General features: G+C 37.9%; 1 protein-coding gene across 5 annotated transcripts in view; it reads left to right on the forward strand.

The window, feature by feature from the left end:
• Nucleotides 1-14,629, forward strand: part of maptb (microtubule-associated protein tau b) — a 36,457-nt gene extending 21,828 nt beyond the window's left edge. For 2 of the 5 annotated variants that reach the window (XM_079631029.1, XM_079631030.1), the window contains 9 exons: nt 1,958-3,133; nt 5,044-5,078; nt 5,383-5,571; nt 5,852-5,915; nt 6,715-6,765; nt 7,026-7,258; nt 9,269-9,350; nt 10,119-10,225; nt 13,867-14,629. In XM_079631029.1, coding sequence (XP_079487155.1) covers nt 1,958-3,133; nt 5,044-5,078; nt 5,383-5,571; nt 5,852-5,915; nt 6,715-6,765; nt 7,026-7,258; nt 9,269-9,350; nt 10,119-10,225; nt 13,867-14,082 — 2,153 coding nt within the window. In that variant the 3' untranslated portion in view covers nt 14,083-14,629. Of the gene's footprint in view, nt 1-1,957; nt 3,134-5,043; nt 5,079-5,382; nt 5,572-5,851; nt 5,916-6,714; nt 6,766-7,025; nt 7,259-9,268; nt 9,351-10,118; nt 10,226-11,933; nt 12,074-13,866 lie in introns of all 5 variants that reach the window. The other 3 variants (XM_079631032.1, XM_079631033.1, XM_079631031.1) reach the window with 2 other exon arrangements.
• The last annotated feature ends 1,416 nt before the right edge of the window (nt 14,630-16,045 follow it).

Consider the following 16,045-nt stretch of genomic DNA (forward strand, 5'->3'; position numbering starts at 1 on the left):
TAGCTCTAGTTATTGTTGTTAATATTGTACATTTGGAAGTGCTAATATATTTATGTCGTAAACACTTCACTGTCATTTTCTGTTTTAAGGCACCCAACTTGTAACAGCCAAACATATATAAAATTGTGAATATTAAAAAAAGTGAAATCAGAGCACTGTACTTCACAATACAGATGTTCACCTGTTCTTCACACATCTGATTTTATTTGAGTACCTCTCACAATATAGAGACATAATATGTGGATTTCATAGTACACTATATTTGCTTTAAATTTCCTTGCAATATATGACTTTAAAGTTAAAATTACAGAAAAATGCCATTTGGCCAAAAAGTAAAACAATAAGCCCTTCTTCTGCCATTACATAGGACATAATTACCTCACAAAAGTTCAAGGTCTGAGTAAATGGACTTCATTTATCATTTATCTCCCAAGGCCACAAGCTCATCGATCTTGTCAGAGAAATAGCTGTCTAGTTGAGACAAAGGCATTAAGATAGCATCACGTATGTTGTATGCTATGGTTCCATGAAATTGGGAGTGATGTAAATGGATTAGACTACCATTAGCCATCAGCTGAATATTTCATGTTAGAGAACATGTTGCTGATGTTTGCAGTACTGCTGAAATGGGTCTGCAACTTTAATTGCCACAAAGTTCACTTAACATGCTTCTTATGAACTGCCAGAGAGATCAAATGTCTATCAACTCATACATAATGTAGACTCTCCCCCATTTATTTCATATGATAGACTCATTTTACTTAAAGTTATAGGGGAAGGGTTAAATGAATGAAAACATTTTGATTTGTTTCCTGTGATTTATAGGTTGATAAGCATTGTGCTTGTCTGCCAGCCACTTCAATTCAAAATTCAGAAAGTTTAGAAGACAATATATTTGTTGAATTTCTTGTAAAAGGAAGCCTACCAAACTGGACAAAAGAATCCCAGTGCTGCTGTTAATGTTATTCATATTTCATCTGTTCTTTTAACTTGCTTCCATGTGATTTCACAATTTTGACTGTTCAGGAGGGACAGCGGGAGCTGGAGAAGGTATGGTGGGCTCTCCACCCCCTTATCCACCTGCAGTGTAAAAAAGTTCAGTGGATTTACATGAAAACAATGTGCTCATGACCACCACAGATGCATTCTTTGACTGCATATGAGATCTCAATGGGAACCACTTCTATATTCTTTCTAGATAAATCTGTTTTTATTGGCTCTATATTGCATCACTGTATCTGAGAAAATGAAAAGTCTGAAAATAATGATGCTTTCAAATACAGCTATAATTGAATGCATTACACGTTATTTAAATGCATTCACAGCACAATGCTTTTTACTGCTCAGATCAGATGCAAAAGTTTCCATCAGTGTATTAAATGATACTTGCTTATCGACAATTCACTGATTCATTGCTTCATTGACCATTTTGCTACCAGTCATCAATGCTTTACACACTGAAGCTCACAGAGATGTTGTGGGTCATTGTGAATATTGTGGTCTGATTGGCCATTTGATATTTATGCTTTTGGTTTGGATTGTTTTTGTCGTGATTGAGTGAGTGAAGAGGCACTTTTATAAGAACGGATCCCATAACCCCTTCAGCCTAATTGACCCCTCATTTTGCCAACTATATAGTTACCCATTGTTTTGGTACAATCCATGTTGCAACCTACTTCTTGCTAATTTAGATTAGCAAGCATTGTGTAAAAGTGCCTTTAACTCATAGTTTAGTGTGTAAAATCAGACTTTTGGACTGTTTAACTTTTGTCATAAAAACAGAAACTTGTCTTTTGTGTTGTGTTCGGGCTCCTTACGTGGTTCTGTGCTTTTAGTTCCTTGATTCCTTTTCTTTCTCTGCTTCTAATGTTGACTGTAGAGAGAGGGTGGTTGAGTGTTGCTAATTCTGCAGTGTTGTCTGTGGCTGTTCCTATCATTCTGCCTTCCACGTCATCAGAAGAGTTAACACCCGGAAGTCCGCCAGAGAGTGGCCGGAGCAGTGCGGCATCAGTGGATGGGGATGGAGAGCAGGAGAATGGGGAAAGAGAGAGCTCTGTCAGCCCACGGGAATCACCAATGTCCCCACATCCATTGCCAACAACCCTTGCTGATGGTTTGGGTTCAGGAATCACAGGCTTTGACAGTCAGGTGATAAGGAGTCCATCGGATAAGATCTCTGACCATCATAGTCCCAGTGGATCTGAGGAGGAGGAGAAAGAAGAGAATGAAAAAGAAAAGTTTGAGAGATTTTCTGGTTCTTTCGGTGTGGAAGAAGCACCTATAAGTGCTATCAACATGAAGGAGGATAAAGAAGAGGACAAAGAGGAAGTTAGTGACAAAGAAGAGGAAGACACAGGAGTTTCCTTGGTGCACAGTTCTGTGACCCCAGACTTGAAAACCCAGAAAGACTACAATGAACATGAAATCCCTACTCATCTTCCCATGACCCCAGAGGAAGCTAAAAAACGTGGCCTTTCGTTTGACTACACAGAACCTCAGGATCCCAATCATCAGAGTGGTCCTGTGGGCTGGGAGTGCAGCTCTGACAAAACGCCACCGGAAAGCAAGAGCCCCGACTCATGCAGGGCGGATCCAGGCTCACCTCTCTCTCCCAGTCCTGCCGCCGACCCAACCCAAGAGGAGTCATCTCTTACAGACTTCCAAACGGATGCTCGGGAAGAAGAAGAGGAAGTTGAGTTGCCAGAACCAGAACATGAAGAAGATGAGACCACCGTTCCTCCTGTTTCCCAAGAAGATGCTGCACCCAAGATGGAGCCTAAGGCAGAGGAACATAGAGAACCTAAAGAAGTAAAAGAGATCAAGAAGGAGAAATACTTGGAGACGAGCAATAAAGATCGCAGTGATATGGTCCAGTCTGTTGCCTCACCAGAATCTATTGCCAAACCTGAACCTGATGCTGCCAAAACTAAAGATGCTGTTAAGCCCAGTGCCCAAGTAATGCCCACAAAAGCACCAAGCAAAGCAGATCCTGTCAAAGAAGCTCCTGCCAAAAAAACGAAGAAACCCGTCACTACAGCCGCTGCCACTCCTTCCCCCAAATCTGCTCCTAAACTTCAGAAAACCCCCTCTAAAGATGCTGCTCCGGCCAGAAAAGCAAGTGTCCCATCCAAAGGTCTGTTTTCCGTTCTGTTCCTCCAAACCCCACACAAATCTTTTTATTTCTCCTTTCCTTTTCTTATAGTAGATTAGAACTACGCAGCACCCTTTCTTATAAGCGCACACAACGAAAAGAACGTGTTCGGTTGAAGAAATGGGCTGCTTGTAGCCACAAAATCTCTCTCTCTCTCTTGACCCTTTGTGCCCTGTGTGTCTATCTCTTCTCATTCCCTCTCTGTGTGTGGTCAGTGTTATTCCGCTTTTGTCTGTGACTAACTGCATTGATTGACTGTTATTGCTGGCACAGTTTTCACCTGTCCCTCTGTATTGCATGTCACCTGTGCATGATGTGTGTTGAATGTATCACTCACAGAACTGTGCATTACCTTTGTGGGCCTACTCCTTTCCAAGATGTCCATTTTATTAAACAACCAATTTGACCCAGAGGCCCATGCTGATGGGGTTGACTATAACACATACTGAAAGGAGAAGGTCAGCATTTGCTGCTGGGTTCAAGACAAACGTCCTCTAAATGTCTCCCACAGCTGTGCGGACATCTCCTACAAAAAGATCAGACAAGCTCATAAAAGTAAAACATTTATTGTTGCAAACCATCTTAAGGCAATATTTTGGCGCTCAGCAATCTAAGTCTGGTGCATGCAAGGCAACACTATATTGATATTCATGAATCATTCTGCACTTCTCCTCAATTTTTGTCTTGATTTTAGCCATCTACCTTTTTAAAAAAAACTTTGTAAATTTTGAAATAAACAAGTAAATACATAAATAAAATGTAAGAAATTAATAAAGAAATAATACTTTTTTTTATATTATGATGACATTTTAACATTTGCTTTCTGAATTGCAACTGATCTTCTGTCTTGCATAAGTCAAGTCAAGAATATTTGTATAGCGCTTTTCACAATACAGATTGTATCAAAGCAGCTTAACCTTGTATACTGAATTGTAATTGGATTTATTTTACCTATGGTTATTTAATCATATTTAATCATCAACTGTGGAGAAGGTGTCAATTTATGTGTTGCTTTTTGTTGTGCAAAAGAAAATAAGATGTGCATTCATTATCATGTCAACAACAATGACAGCTCTGATTGTGCATTTTATTTAGACAGCTTCATAGTTTAAACCCTAAGCTAAAACTTTAACACTACTCTTTTGCTGCCTTGCAAGCACACCAATTTACTCCAGGAAAAGAAAATCTACTGTTGTTTCCCCGTACAAGGTTAAAACATTCCTAATTCTTTGAATTTTGTAATAATAAAACAAGGTCCTGTACAAATCAATTTATGCCAAAAAAAGGTCCTTGTAATTTTGTCATAATTTTCCTCACCCTCCTGTTATACCAAACGCATGTGACTGTGTTCAAGGAATATCTTCACATCTCCAATGGACTATTTACCATAGCAAACAGATAATTGTGAAGACCAGACAAGTTCACATTATGAACGAATCATTACATTTTTTTGTGTGAACTGGATTCATCAGTTAATTTAAAATATGAATCAGAAATCACAACTAAAAAAATTCCCCCTTGAACTCTGATAAACAAATCCACCAAGAATGTGAATTGTTTGAATTATATTTTGGTCTGTTTCTATAAAGCTCTAGAATGGCTTCAACATGAGGGTGAGTAAACAATGACAGAATTTTAATTTTGTAATAAATAATTGTTTCTGAATGTTTATCATAAACAAACATAAAAAACTGAAACACAGGAATCTGTGCTTCTGGGAACAGGACTCTCAACATCACATCACATTGAGTACTGATGTAAAAACACATCAACAACAACGTTCCTTCTTTGAATCAAGTAGATCGACATCTTGATAAATGTAAGTCTTGATTTCAGGCAACTAAAACCATCAATGGATGAGCTTGTTCTTACTGTTCCTTCCTTTCTTACAGCCAAGGCTGGAGTTGGGGCAACTCCTGAAAAAAAGGTACAGTTATCACGGGTGATATTATGGTTAGTGTGAAAAACAGTTCTAAGTCTGTAGACAGATTAGTTAAAATACACCACTACTGAGAGGAGTCACTGTTTCATAAGTTCATTTGTGTTTCTTTAAATTTCTAAAAACTAAATCATCTTCAATTTTAGTTTAGCATTTTATTTGGTATTTTTGTTTTATTTTTAAACGCATTTTAGCATTTTTTAAAGTTAATTCACTGATTGCTTTTTACCCTTGATTTACTTTTTTTTATTTATTTTTTAAATCATCACCCTCTCAAACAAAAAAACATAAGATACCCACCACAACCCTGCATGCAAAAGCTAGACCCACTTTTGCCGCCCAAAGAGGGTCTTCAGTCTCAGGCATCCCCAGCAAAAAGCCCTCAGCCTCCTTAACTCAACCGAGTCGCTTCAACAGTCCAGGCTCCGCAAACACTGTAAAAACAACCAACAGTCCAGGAGCAAGAGAGTTCAGGGCCACGGTGAGTACTTCCGCACATCCCTAACCATCGGCCAAGAGCTTTTGTTCTGCAAGAAAAAGCCTATGTTAGTAGGGTTGTTTATGAACACGAAGGCGGTTCAGTCTACAGCACCTGAGATACTTCACAACGTCAACATCCTTATTACTAGAGCAGAAAGAGAAGTTAATGAATGTATTTTACTGTCATGTTTTGGTGTATTATTGCATTTGAATCGTGATATAATTCTAAAAAGTAAGATATTTACTATTAGCTGATTCTTGCTTTAATTATCCATATTTAGGCTGGAGATGCCAAGACAAAGACAGTGGGTGCCAAACCCCAAGGAGTTGGCATCAAAATGCCTGGTAAGTGATTTTTAGATGCATATTTTTCAAGGTCCCCACAATAATCTTTATTTAGTACCATGAAAAGGAAGGATACTTGGTGACTCAACATTTAATTCCCCTTTCTGACAGTTTGAGAGGGAAACAAAAATGTTATTATGTGAGCCAAGCACTTTCAGGCAACGTAGTCTTCACAATTTATAACAAATTTCGCTTTTTTTAATGCATTCTCCCATGGCACAAGCCCAGTCCACATTCAGTATTGCTGTATGCAAACAAAAGTGCACTAATTATAATTCATAAGCAAGTATATATGGTTCAGTGTATTCACTGCATGGCAAACTGCAAAAGTCAGCTCACCTTCCGGTCACTGTGCTCCACTTCTGGGAAAGTCTGACATCATTTACTCGCCCTTATGTTTTTTAAAAATATGTATGAGTTTCTTTCTTCTGTTGAACAAAAAAATATGTTTGAAAGAATGTTGGTAACCAGACAGTTGACGGTAGCCATTGACTTTGACATTGACATCGTTTTTTCTTCCTACTATGGAATGCAACGGCTACATCAACTGTCTGGTTACCATATATTCTTCAAAATATCTTCTTTTGTGTTCAACAGAAGAAAAAACTAAAAAGAAACTAATACATGTTTGGAACAATATAAGAGAGTAAATGATCACAGAACTAAGCCTTTAACTAGTGTTCAGGAAGTACAGAATATTTGCCTACTAGAAATGGGTTGGGAAAACCCAAGGGAATGATTCTCTATTTATAGAGAATTTGCGTGACTGATTTGTACCACTTTGCTTTGTGAAATACAGCTGCTTCACGGTTGGAGCAGCGAAGGACAGGACCAGGGTCCATTGAAAGAGGTAAAAAAGCCTCTTTTGTGTGGGAGCCAATCAAAAGTTTTACTGTAAAATACTGTTGGTCCTGCCAAAAATCTGCACTGCTGAAATAATAAAACTCCACAAAACGTAATGAAAGCTGTTACATATTAACATGCCAAAGAAAGGCTGGAAGGTGAAAACTTTTCCTTTAGGCTAATTAACTACAGAGTAAAAAAAAAAAAAATTCAGAAGAGCAAAAACAGAAGAAAATATTCTGGTCTTTTGTTGTTTTTCACCGTCAGCTGACTCACCTAAAACCCCAGACCGTAGTGGTTGCAGCAGCCCGGCCAGTCGGTCCTCCACCCCTGGACAGCAGGTGAAGAAAGTAGCGGTGGTACGCACCCCTCCCAAATCACCTGGCTCATTGAGATCTCGCGCCCCGATTGCTCCTGTTGCACCTATGCCTGACCTGAAGAACATCAAGTCCAAGATCGGCTCCACTGAGAACATGAAACACCAACCTGGAGGCGGGAAGGTAATTCTGTCATGCATGTTTGACAACATGTTTTTCAACTGGTAAAATCAAACGTCTGGAAGGTCTGAAAACGAAACCAGCTGGTTGGGACGCATTTAGTGCATTTAGTGCGATTTAAAAGACTGAAGTGAAAGTAGGCCAATCATCATAGATATTTGAGTGGAGAGGTTTAATGGATATTTGGATTCTGGAAGATACTTGACACAAAATCCAATAATCAAGATTATCCATGTTGGGGAAAGTTGGTTGTAAATTGGAAGAACGTCAACAGAAAAGAAAACTGTTCCGCAACAGGTTCTGCAGCTCAATTCAAAGCACCAGGTTAGCACTCTTGACTAGGGCTGTGACGGTGGCAGTTTTTTACCACCGCGGTGGTGCGGTTGTCAAGTTTACCGGTACAGCCCTTGACTCTCCTAATCCTTTTCCATATGGATATTGTTCATAAGAAGATCGACTTGTCTAATGTTCAGTCTAGATGTGGATCCAAAGACCATATCAAGCATATTCCTGGAGGTGGTAATGCGAGTAACTGGTAGGGTTAGAACTCGCTCAGACAAATAGTGTAGTTAGAAGCAGTTAACACTAGATATAGTTGTAAAATAATGTAGAAAATGATAAAGAGAAGAACAGCCAAATATAGCATTATATTTCGGCTGTGTTTCTGATTAAAAACAGGCCCCTCCACAAACAAAAGGTAAATGACATCCTGAAAAATGATTTGTGAATTGGAACAGTTCCCTCAGGGTATCGCTTCATTGCTGTTTAAGTTACAGAAGATATGTTTTAAAATGATAAAACATGAGCGATTTAAGCACTTCAAGCTTTGACTATGACTGCTGTATATTTCTAACAGTTTAAAGTATGTTAATCTCTCAAAGACAGTTCTGCACACTCAATGTCAATATTCACCTCCTGTAACGAATGCCCATTACCCAGTCAAAGCTTTTAAGTAGCTCTCCATCAACAAGTCAAGCACTACCTTCCAAACACCCACACAGTCAAAAAGACAGTGTTAATTGTTTCTATTTTTAAACTGTTAGAATATATTAGATTAAGAGACAAAACACTATTTTTAAAATGTACTACCGAGCCTAAACATTCACATATATCTTAAGCCCTTGTTCTCATCCATGTTTGTAAAAGGTCACTACTAAAATAAACCATTACAATGTGAACAGACTCTGGCTTCTAAAAGCACAGCACAGGCAATGCATTTGGTTCTTGGTTCCTCCATGTGATGCACCTGGATTGCTGACTAGCGTTGCTGCATTGCAGACGTGCTGCTGTGCAGTTTGCATGCATAGCGCAGATTGTTAGGGGTCTCAGGTAGTCAGATATGCAGAATAAACTAATACGGATCTTCACTTGACTGCTTGAATCTGAGCATGTGCGTTATTACAGTGCTTGCAAAGCATATTCAAATCCCTCATTTCTACTCACTCTTTATTTTTTGCAATTCTTTTTGACTTAATGACTCTATCCAGACTAGATTATTTCATCCTTGGGTGTGCTACTTTTTTCTTTTCCTTTTTCCCTCTCAGGATCATTTTACCAAAAATGTTGTTTTCTTGCCTTACAAGCACTGGTAGTGCCTTCAGATGTAAATGTAATTATATCTGAATTTTGTCTTAGTAAATCAGATATAACATGTTTTTGCATTACATTCTCTTCCCTCTGTAACTGTATGAGTCATGCATGAGTGAATCTCTTTTCTGACTCAGCATCTGGGACAGAGGGGACATTTTCTCTGTTTTGACTCTTATTTGAGAAGGTATTTATCTGATCATGAAAAGACCAAGTGTAAATGCCCTCTATGACGCATTCAGATAGATATCACCACATTTTGTGGTGGCCTATCAGTGGAAGCAAGTTTCTTCTCTGTCCCATGAACCCTGCTGTTGTGTTTAATGGCCCTTTTCCTACTCCAGACCATCAGTTCCTCAGGTGCCTGAGCATGCGGTTCATTCCCTCTGGTTGATGACTGACTCTTATCTGTTCCTCATGCTTCAGGTTCAGATAGTGCACAAAAAGATCGACCTAAGCAACGTCCAAGCAAAGTGTGGCTCCAAGGACAACATTCGTCACAAACCGGGTAAGATTTCAGTCAGATTTGGGGTGTCGTGATATTGACGATAACTATGATATTAAAAAATAAAATATCATTATAGTGTTAATTACGGTTGTGTTGCAATATACGGGTATTGGCGATAACAGTAATATTTCAAATAAAAAATGCATTTGAGCTGTTAACTGCTGACACCTTTCTGTGTTTTACATCCCCCTCTGGGCTTTTAGTCCAAAACTGTGCTCATTCAGATAAAAACGTATGAATTATTGTGTTTTCTTCAAATATCTTTAGAGAGCAGTATTTTTTTCTATTTTTACCCCAAATAGGACGATGTGAGGATTATGGAGCGCTAAACTCTCACATGTAATATGTGTCAATCATACTCGACATTGGAGGGCGCCCTCGTGCAGAAAGTCCACAAGTGAAACTCATAAGAGTAATAAAACTTAGGACGATCCAGGAAATTCATAATGTGGACAAAGATATCCAGTGATCGATGTAGCAGAATAAAACGCAGATAGAGACATTTTGAGTTATGAAAAATAAAGAGTTTACACACCGTGTGACAGTATCATGGTTAATCGGTGTTCTTCAAGACATCTTGGGTATTTTCATCTAAGGATAATGTATATTTATAATGCAATGCCAATCGACATAGACTTTATCACTGTATATAAGACTACAAAATAATCTAATTTCTTTTTAATTTCTAATTGATTGATAGCATTACTTTTTTTTTTTTTTTTTTTTAAAGATTTCTACAAATGTTTTACACTTTTATCTGTATTTTAGGAGGTGGAAATGTGGAGATCAAATCTGAGAAGTTGGATTTCAAAGCCCAGTCAAAGGTTGGATCTCTGGAGAACATTGGACATGTTCCTCGGGGTGGACAGAGAAGGGTATGTTCTTGACTATATTAAGCACAACACCACAAGTCTCAGAGTCACAAATGTGCAATAATGTGTTGAATTATTTGTAATATAGATGTAGAATTAATTCACAAAAATATTACAATGCATAAGACAATGTTCCATGATGCAGTTCGACTTTTATCTATTCTTTTATCTGCACTACAATCTCCATGTTAGATCTTGCTATGATCCGCATGCTTCCTCCTGCTTGGCAGACTTCAATGTACTTTTTTTGCACAGATTTTTGCCAACTTCTTTGAGTTGACTTTTAGATCTACTGTTTTTAATTGGACTGTGTTTAAATGCAGAATACAAGGTTGGAAAAGCACCTAATCTAGAGCAACTGTTATTTTTTATCCCATGGTCCATTATCTATTTAAATGTTTATTTCATCCAAAATGTAACATTCTGTCATCATTTACTTACCTCACGTTATTCCAAACCTGCATGTCTTCTGATGAACACAAAAGGAGACATTTATCCCAATGTTCTGGCTGATCTACTCCATTTAATGAAAATGAATGGGGCCAGTTGGGCTTCAAAAGCAGCCAAACATGCAGAATTACTCCTTGTGTTTTCCAAAGAGAGAAAATCATATGATATGACAGTGAGTAAATGATGAACTACTCCTTAATTGAAAATACTTGCAGCTTTATGAAAACTTACCTCATTAAATCTGAATTCATTTAGTCATCACAACACAAAAAACTAAGCCTATAAAAGGTATCGCTTGCATTAATATAGGTGCTAACGAATGACATATTTACATAATGAATCAAGATGATTTTATATATGTAACAAATGGAATAAAAGTACAGCACAGGGTCTACTGGGTGATAAAAAAGCATCTGGGCATCTTGCTCTCCTTCATCTTCTCTCTCTACTGAACATATTTTCAGTAATTTTCAAGATCACTACACTTTCTAACGCTCCCTTTCTTAGTGCTAACTATTTTTCCATGCAGTAATGTTCTGCTTCTGTGTCTGTTTTTATCACACATAACCTAAAAGTGCTGGCTGAGTGCTGCTTTCATGTGTTCACATTCAGGAATCGTTTAGGAGAGCTGATCTAAGAAATATTCCCAGCACTTTATTTCGATGGTCCACTTTAGACATTCTACTATAAGTAACTTTGCAACTATGTCAACTAACTCTCATTAGAGTATAAGTAGACTCACTGTTAGGTCAGGGTTCAGGTTAAGAATAAGTTAATATGTACTTGCAAAGTTACTTCTAGTCAGTTGAATGTCTGTTGGAGGAGCATCACAATAAAGAGTTAGCAGATAAAGCAGTGCGTCTACTAATACTCTAATGAGAGTTAGTTGACATGGAGTTGCCAAGTTACTTATAGTTAGTAGAATGTTTAAAGTGGACCATCAGAATAAAGTACCAAGTTAATAAGCCTATATAAAATCATGGAACTGATCTCAAACTTTTAAACCAAACCTTTTTTGACTCAAAGAGATTTCACAAAGAGATTCAACAAACTCCCTAAAATGTAACAATGTCATATACTGTACCGATTAAGACAGTTTTAGTTAAGTATTAAGACAGCTTCATTCCTTCTCCCAGCATTCCCTGTTTTTTTTTTGCGTGAGTGTTTTTTATGCCTTCGTAACCTCCTTATTTCATAATTTGCATCCCAACCCAACCCCTCAATAATTTGTTTTGTTTACCCATAACTCTGTGAACTGTAGAGTGAGAAGGGGAAGGAAGCAGAGCCGCAGGCCGCAAAAGAGTCCTCTAATGGGGACGCTGTTCACTCTAATGATGTGGACATGACCTTTGACCTTCCCTCCACTGAAGGGAACAGTCTGGTTTAAGTCAGAGAGCCTCAGTAAGTATATTACTAGAATTATGAAGTGTCAATTTAACTGACATGTCACCATTACATGGTTTTTATGTCCTTCTTTGCTAGTTCAATTGACCTATGGCTAAGCCACGCTCCCTCCACTCACTCGGACAAACACATTCGCTGACAGGCGCTATGGCAGCTGTCACAGTAGGAGACATTTCACAGGAGGCAATTGATGATTTTTGGAGACAGAAAGATTATACATCATCTCGAAGTCACTAAAGGGCCTTAACTATGCATTGGAGGGTTATATTCATAATTTTATTGTTTAGAAGGTCGATGAAAAGCTTCAGCTCCAGGCAAAAATGTACAGGTCAGTGTAAACGTGATAAACCGCAAACATTAAAAAAACAAAAACACAAAGTTCCCCAGTTGTTTTGGTAGAAAGTTGTCTAAAATGTTGTGCTTCAGTATGTATTTAATGGTTCATGATCAAATTAAATATGTACAGGTCTAAGTTGCATACGTTTCCAGGACAAGCCTTTTTACCATCTTTACCAAGAGTAGCCTACCTCTCCGTTAGTTTGGTGCTACAGTATTTACATGAATCATTCAGCACAACATTGCTAATATTTGTTATCTCGGTTATTTACAGATACGTTAATGAAGCTAAGTGACATGATGTACAACGCAGCTAGAAGCTAACGTTACGTTTGAGAGATGTTAAAGATAACGTTCAAATACGTTGTTGACTTTCCTTAGAACAGATGTAGACATCCTTGTTTAATTTATCCACGTTTAGTTGGTGTTGTGGTCTACCGCATAACTTAATCCAGAGCAGATACTTATCTCGATTGAGATTTGGCTTGGGAAATGGTAAAAATACACACCGTAGCCCAGCCTCTCGGGATACCATAGTGTCGGAGTTGCATGTACCCCCATGCACACCGTTTGACCATTTTAAACTGAAAATGACAAGAAAAAACATAAAAACTAATGATAACTGACTAACTGCAATGCATTTCAATGGACGTGGAAGCAGAGAATGTCCGAGTGTATTGGGTTAGCTATGCGCACTGTGATTGGCTCATTGCGTTTGGGGGCATGGCTTAGCCATAGGTCATTTACTTCTTAATCGCCATATTTTGGTACATTTCTGATACCCTCTCATGTTATGGATGCAAAAGGCATATACAAATCCCTATAAGAAGACTAGTGCTGCAGGTTTATATTAAATATAATAATATACAAGACCCATTATTTGCATCAAGTTGTCCATGTACAGTAGGTCCACTAGAGGGCAGCCTTGCAGTCTCAGCCGTCTCCGCAAATGAATGAACAGACACACTACCTTTCATTAAGAGTTTTTTTTTTCTTTTAAATAAATGAATACCTTTATTCAGGAAGGAAACATTAAATCGATCAAATGTGACAGATATTTGTCATGTTACAAAAGATTTATATTTAATATAAATGCTCTTTTTTTTAAGATCAAAGAATCTTGACATTGATAATAATAATAATTATAAATGTATTTTAAGCAGTAAATCACCAGATCATATGACTCTGAAGACAGGAGTAATGACAGCTTTGCCATCAAAAGAATAAATTACATTTTAAAATTATTAAAATAGAAAAACAGTTATCTTAAATTGTAATGTTTTTACTGTATTTTTTATCAAATAAATGAATAAGAAATATATTCAAATATAAATGTTTTTTTTACCGACCCCAAACAACCTTTAGCTTTATTTTATGTATGCATTATCTTTAAAAAAACGGTTAATTGTTCATATCATCCTACTTAATCCAAATTGTACCCTTCCTCCCATCAGATTGAGAGCCACAAGCTAAATTTCCGAGAGCAAGCCAAAGCGCGCACCGACCACGGCGCTGAGATCGTGTATCAGTCCCCCAACATTTCCACGGACGGATCGCCCCGTCGCCTCAGCAATGTGTCTTCCTCCGGCAGCATCAACATGACCGACTCCCCACAACTGTCCACGCTAGCTGATCAGGTGTCGGCCTCCCTCGCTAAACAAGGCCTGTGAGCGACGATTGACAGATCAACTCATTTTAAAAACGTACCTCCTTCAGTCCTTTCAAATAAGGTGCTTGTCGGATTTCTCCTAACTAAAGGTTGTCCCAGCGGCTTGTCTGCTTGTGAAATAATTTTTGCCTCTTGGCACAGAGGGACGGGTATTGATGTTATTGGCTTAGTGTCATCAAAAGAAAAAAAAATTACAATTTAAAAGGAGCTGGTGGTGTATTGATCCAAATGGTCATTTACAGCACTGAGTAGCCTGATTTGTTTCATTTAATGCCCCGTTTTTTGTAAGAAACAACAATGACATTTGCTTTCAAAGTTGTATTTGCTTCGTTGCCTTATTGTGAATGTTTTTCTTTACCATAACTTCTGCCGTCCTGTTTTGACATGCAGCAGTAAGGAAGGCAAACATGCTACATGGTTTGGAGGGTGCAGTTAATGATAATAGCTATGAATTTGACAGGAAGCAAACATTTCAACCGCTCTTAGGTAAAACTCGAGGCAATCTGGCTGTAAAGGACACAAATTTAAGAACAATAATACAATTTTTTTTTTTTAAATCGGTCAGAGGCCACTATAGTGCATGTTACAGTCATTCAAAGCTGTTAAATTCCTTTTAGAAAAGCAAAAATAAGACATAATTTTGGAAATTTTGGTACCAGACTTTGCCTATTTTTCAAAACTACATCTATACTTCACCACAGCATATTTTCCAGGCCTATCTGTCCTGATGATGAATGCACAGGAAGTTGCATCGCTGAAGGAAATCGTCTTGCTTGGCCTCTAGTGACTCTTTTGACAGAAAAGAAAGCAAATGTCAACATACAAACTCATACAAAACGTTGAACTAAAGCTGTTGTACAGGGCTCAACAATAAGGATAATTTGAGATGATCTTTTTTAATCTATTTAATGCAAATAATTGATGTTTTACATGCAACTTTAGTTGGAAAACAATGCTATTATAATGCAAACCTGATATCTACCATGGCATTATTCTTACGAATGCAAAAAAATGACTGATTATGATAAAAAATATATGACACTAAATAAGATGTAGTGACAATTCCTGAAATTCCAGCCATGCCATCCTTATAGTTGAGCTCTGAAGTAGTTTTGCCCCGCACAAGCGCCATCTAACTGGAATCACTCGGTTGTTCATGACCTAATCCTCCCTGTATGGTCACGATGCTTTTGTGTTGATGGATTTCAGCTTCTGTGTATTAAATGCTGCTCCAAAGAATGTGTGAATGGACCGAGAGGATTTCAAATCACTCAATAAAATATCCGTCACAACATTCATTACAGGAAATCTGGCATTGAGAACAGACAGCTGACAGTGCCTCCCAGTGTCCATCAGCTACATTTCAGAAAACTGGCTGTGTTTTAAAGATTCTCTTTGGTTTAAGATAGATTCAGTCATGTCCAGCTGCACAGAGCTGATTCATTTGGTCTGAAATACGATGCAGGACATTTAAAACATAGCCAAGCTTCCCTCAGTATTAAAGCCTACAAAACAAGCCAAGCTTCCCTCAGTATTAAAGCCTACAAAACAAACCACAATGATCACACGCTGCACATTCCCAGCATCCCATGGTTTTGAATATAGTAGCCAGTCACCACATCCCTGTCCAGCTGTTTAGATAACTACCTTAACTAGACTTTAAGAGCGTTTAACTAGTCTTAAAACATAAAAAGAAAGAAAGAAAAAAAAAAGTGGAGGAAGATGAAAGGAACAAAGCTACCTGCTAAAAAACAGGTTTATGTTGCACTCTTTTTTTCTAATAGTATTGTGTGGACGATGTAAAATGTACGAATGCGTTCAGATGATCTGACACTAAGCTTTTTATTTAATATCTGCAGTGCATTGCAGCTTTATGCTCGTTTGAAAGTGAACGATTTGACAAGACATTGAGCTGCCTCAAACTACATTACTCATTAAGATGTATATCTTGCATTTAAAAAAAT

Source organism: Phoxinus phoxinus (assembly GCF_949152265.1).
Source record: "Phoxinus phoxinus genome assembly, chromosome: 1".
Lineage (NCBI taxonomy): Eukaryota > Metazoa > Chordata > Actinopteri > Cypriniformes > Leuciscidae > Phoxinus > Phoxinus phoxinus.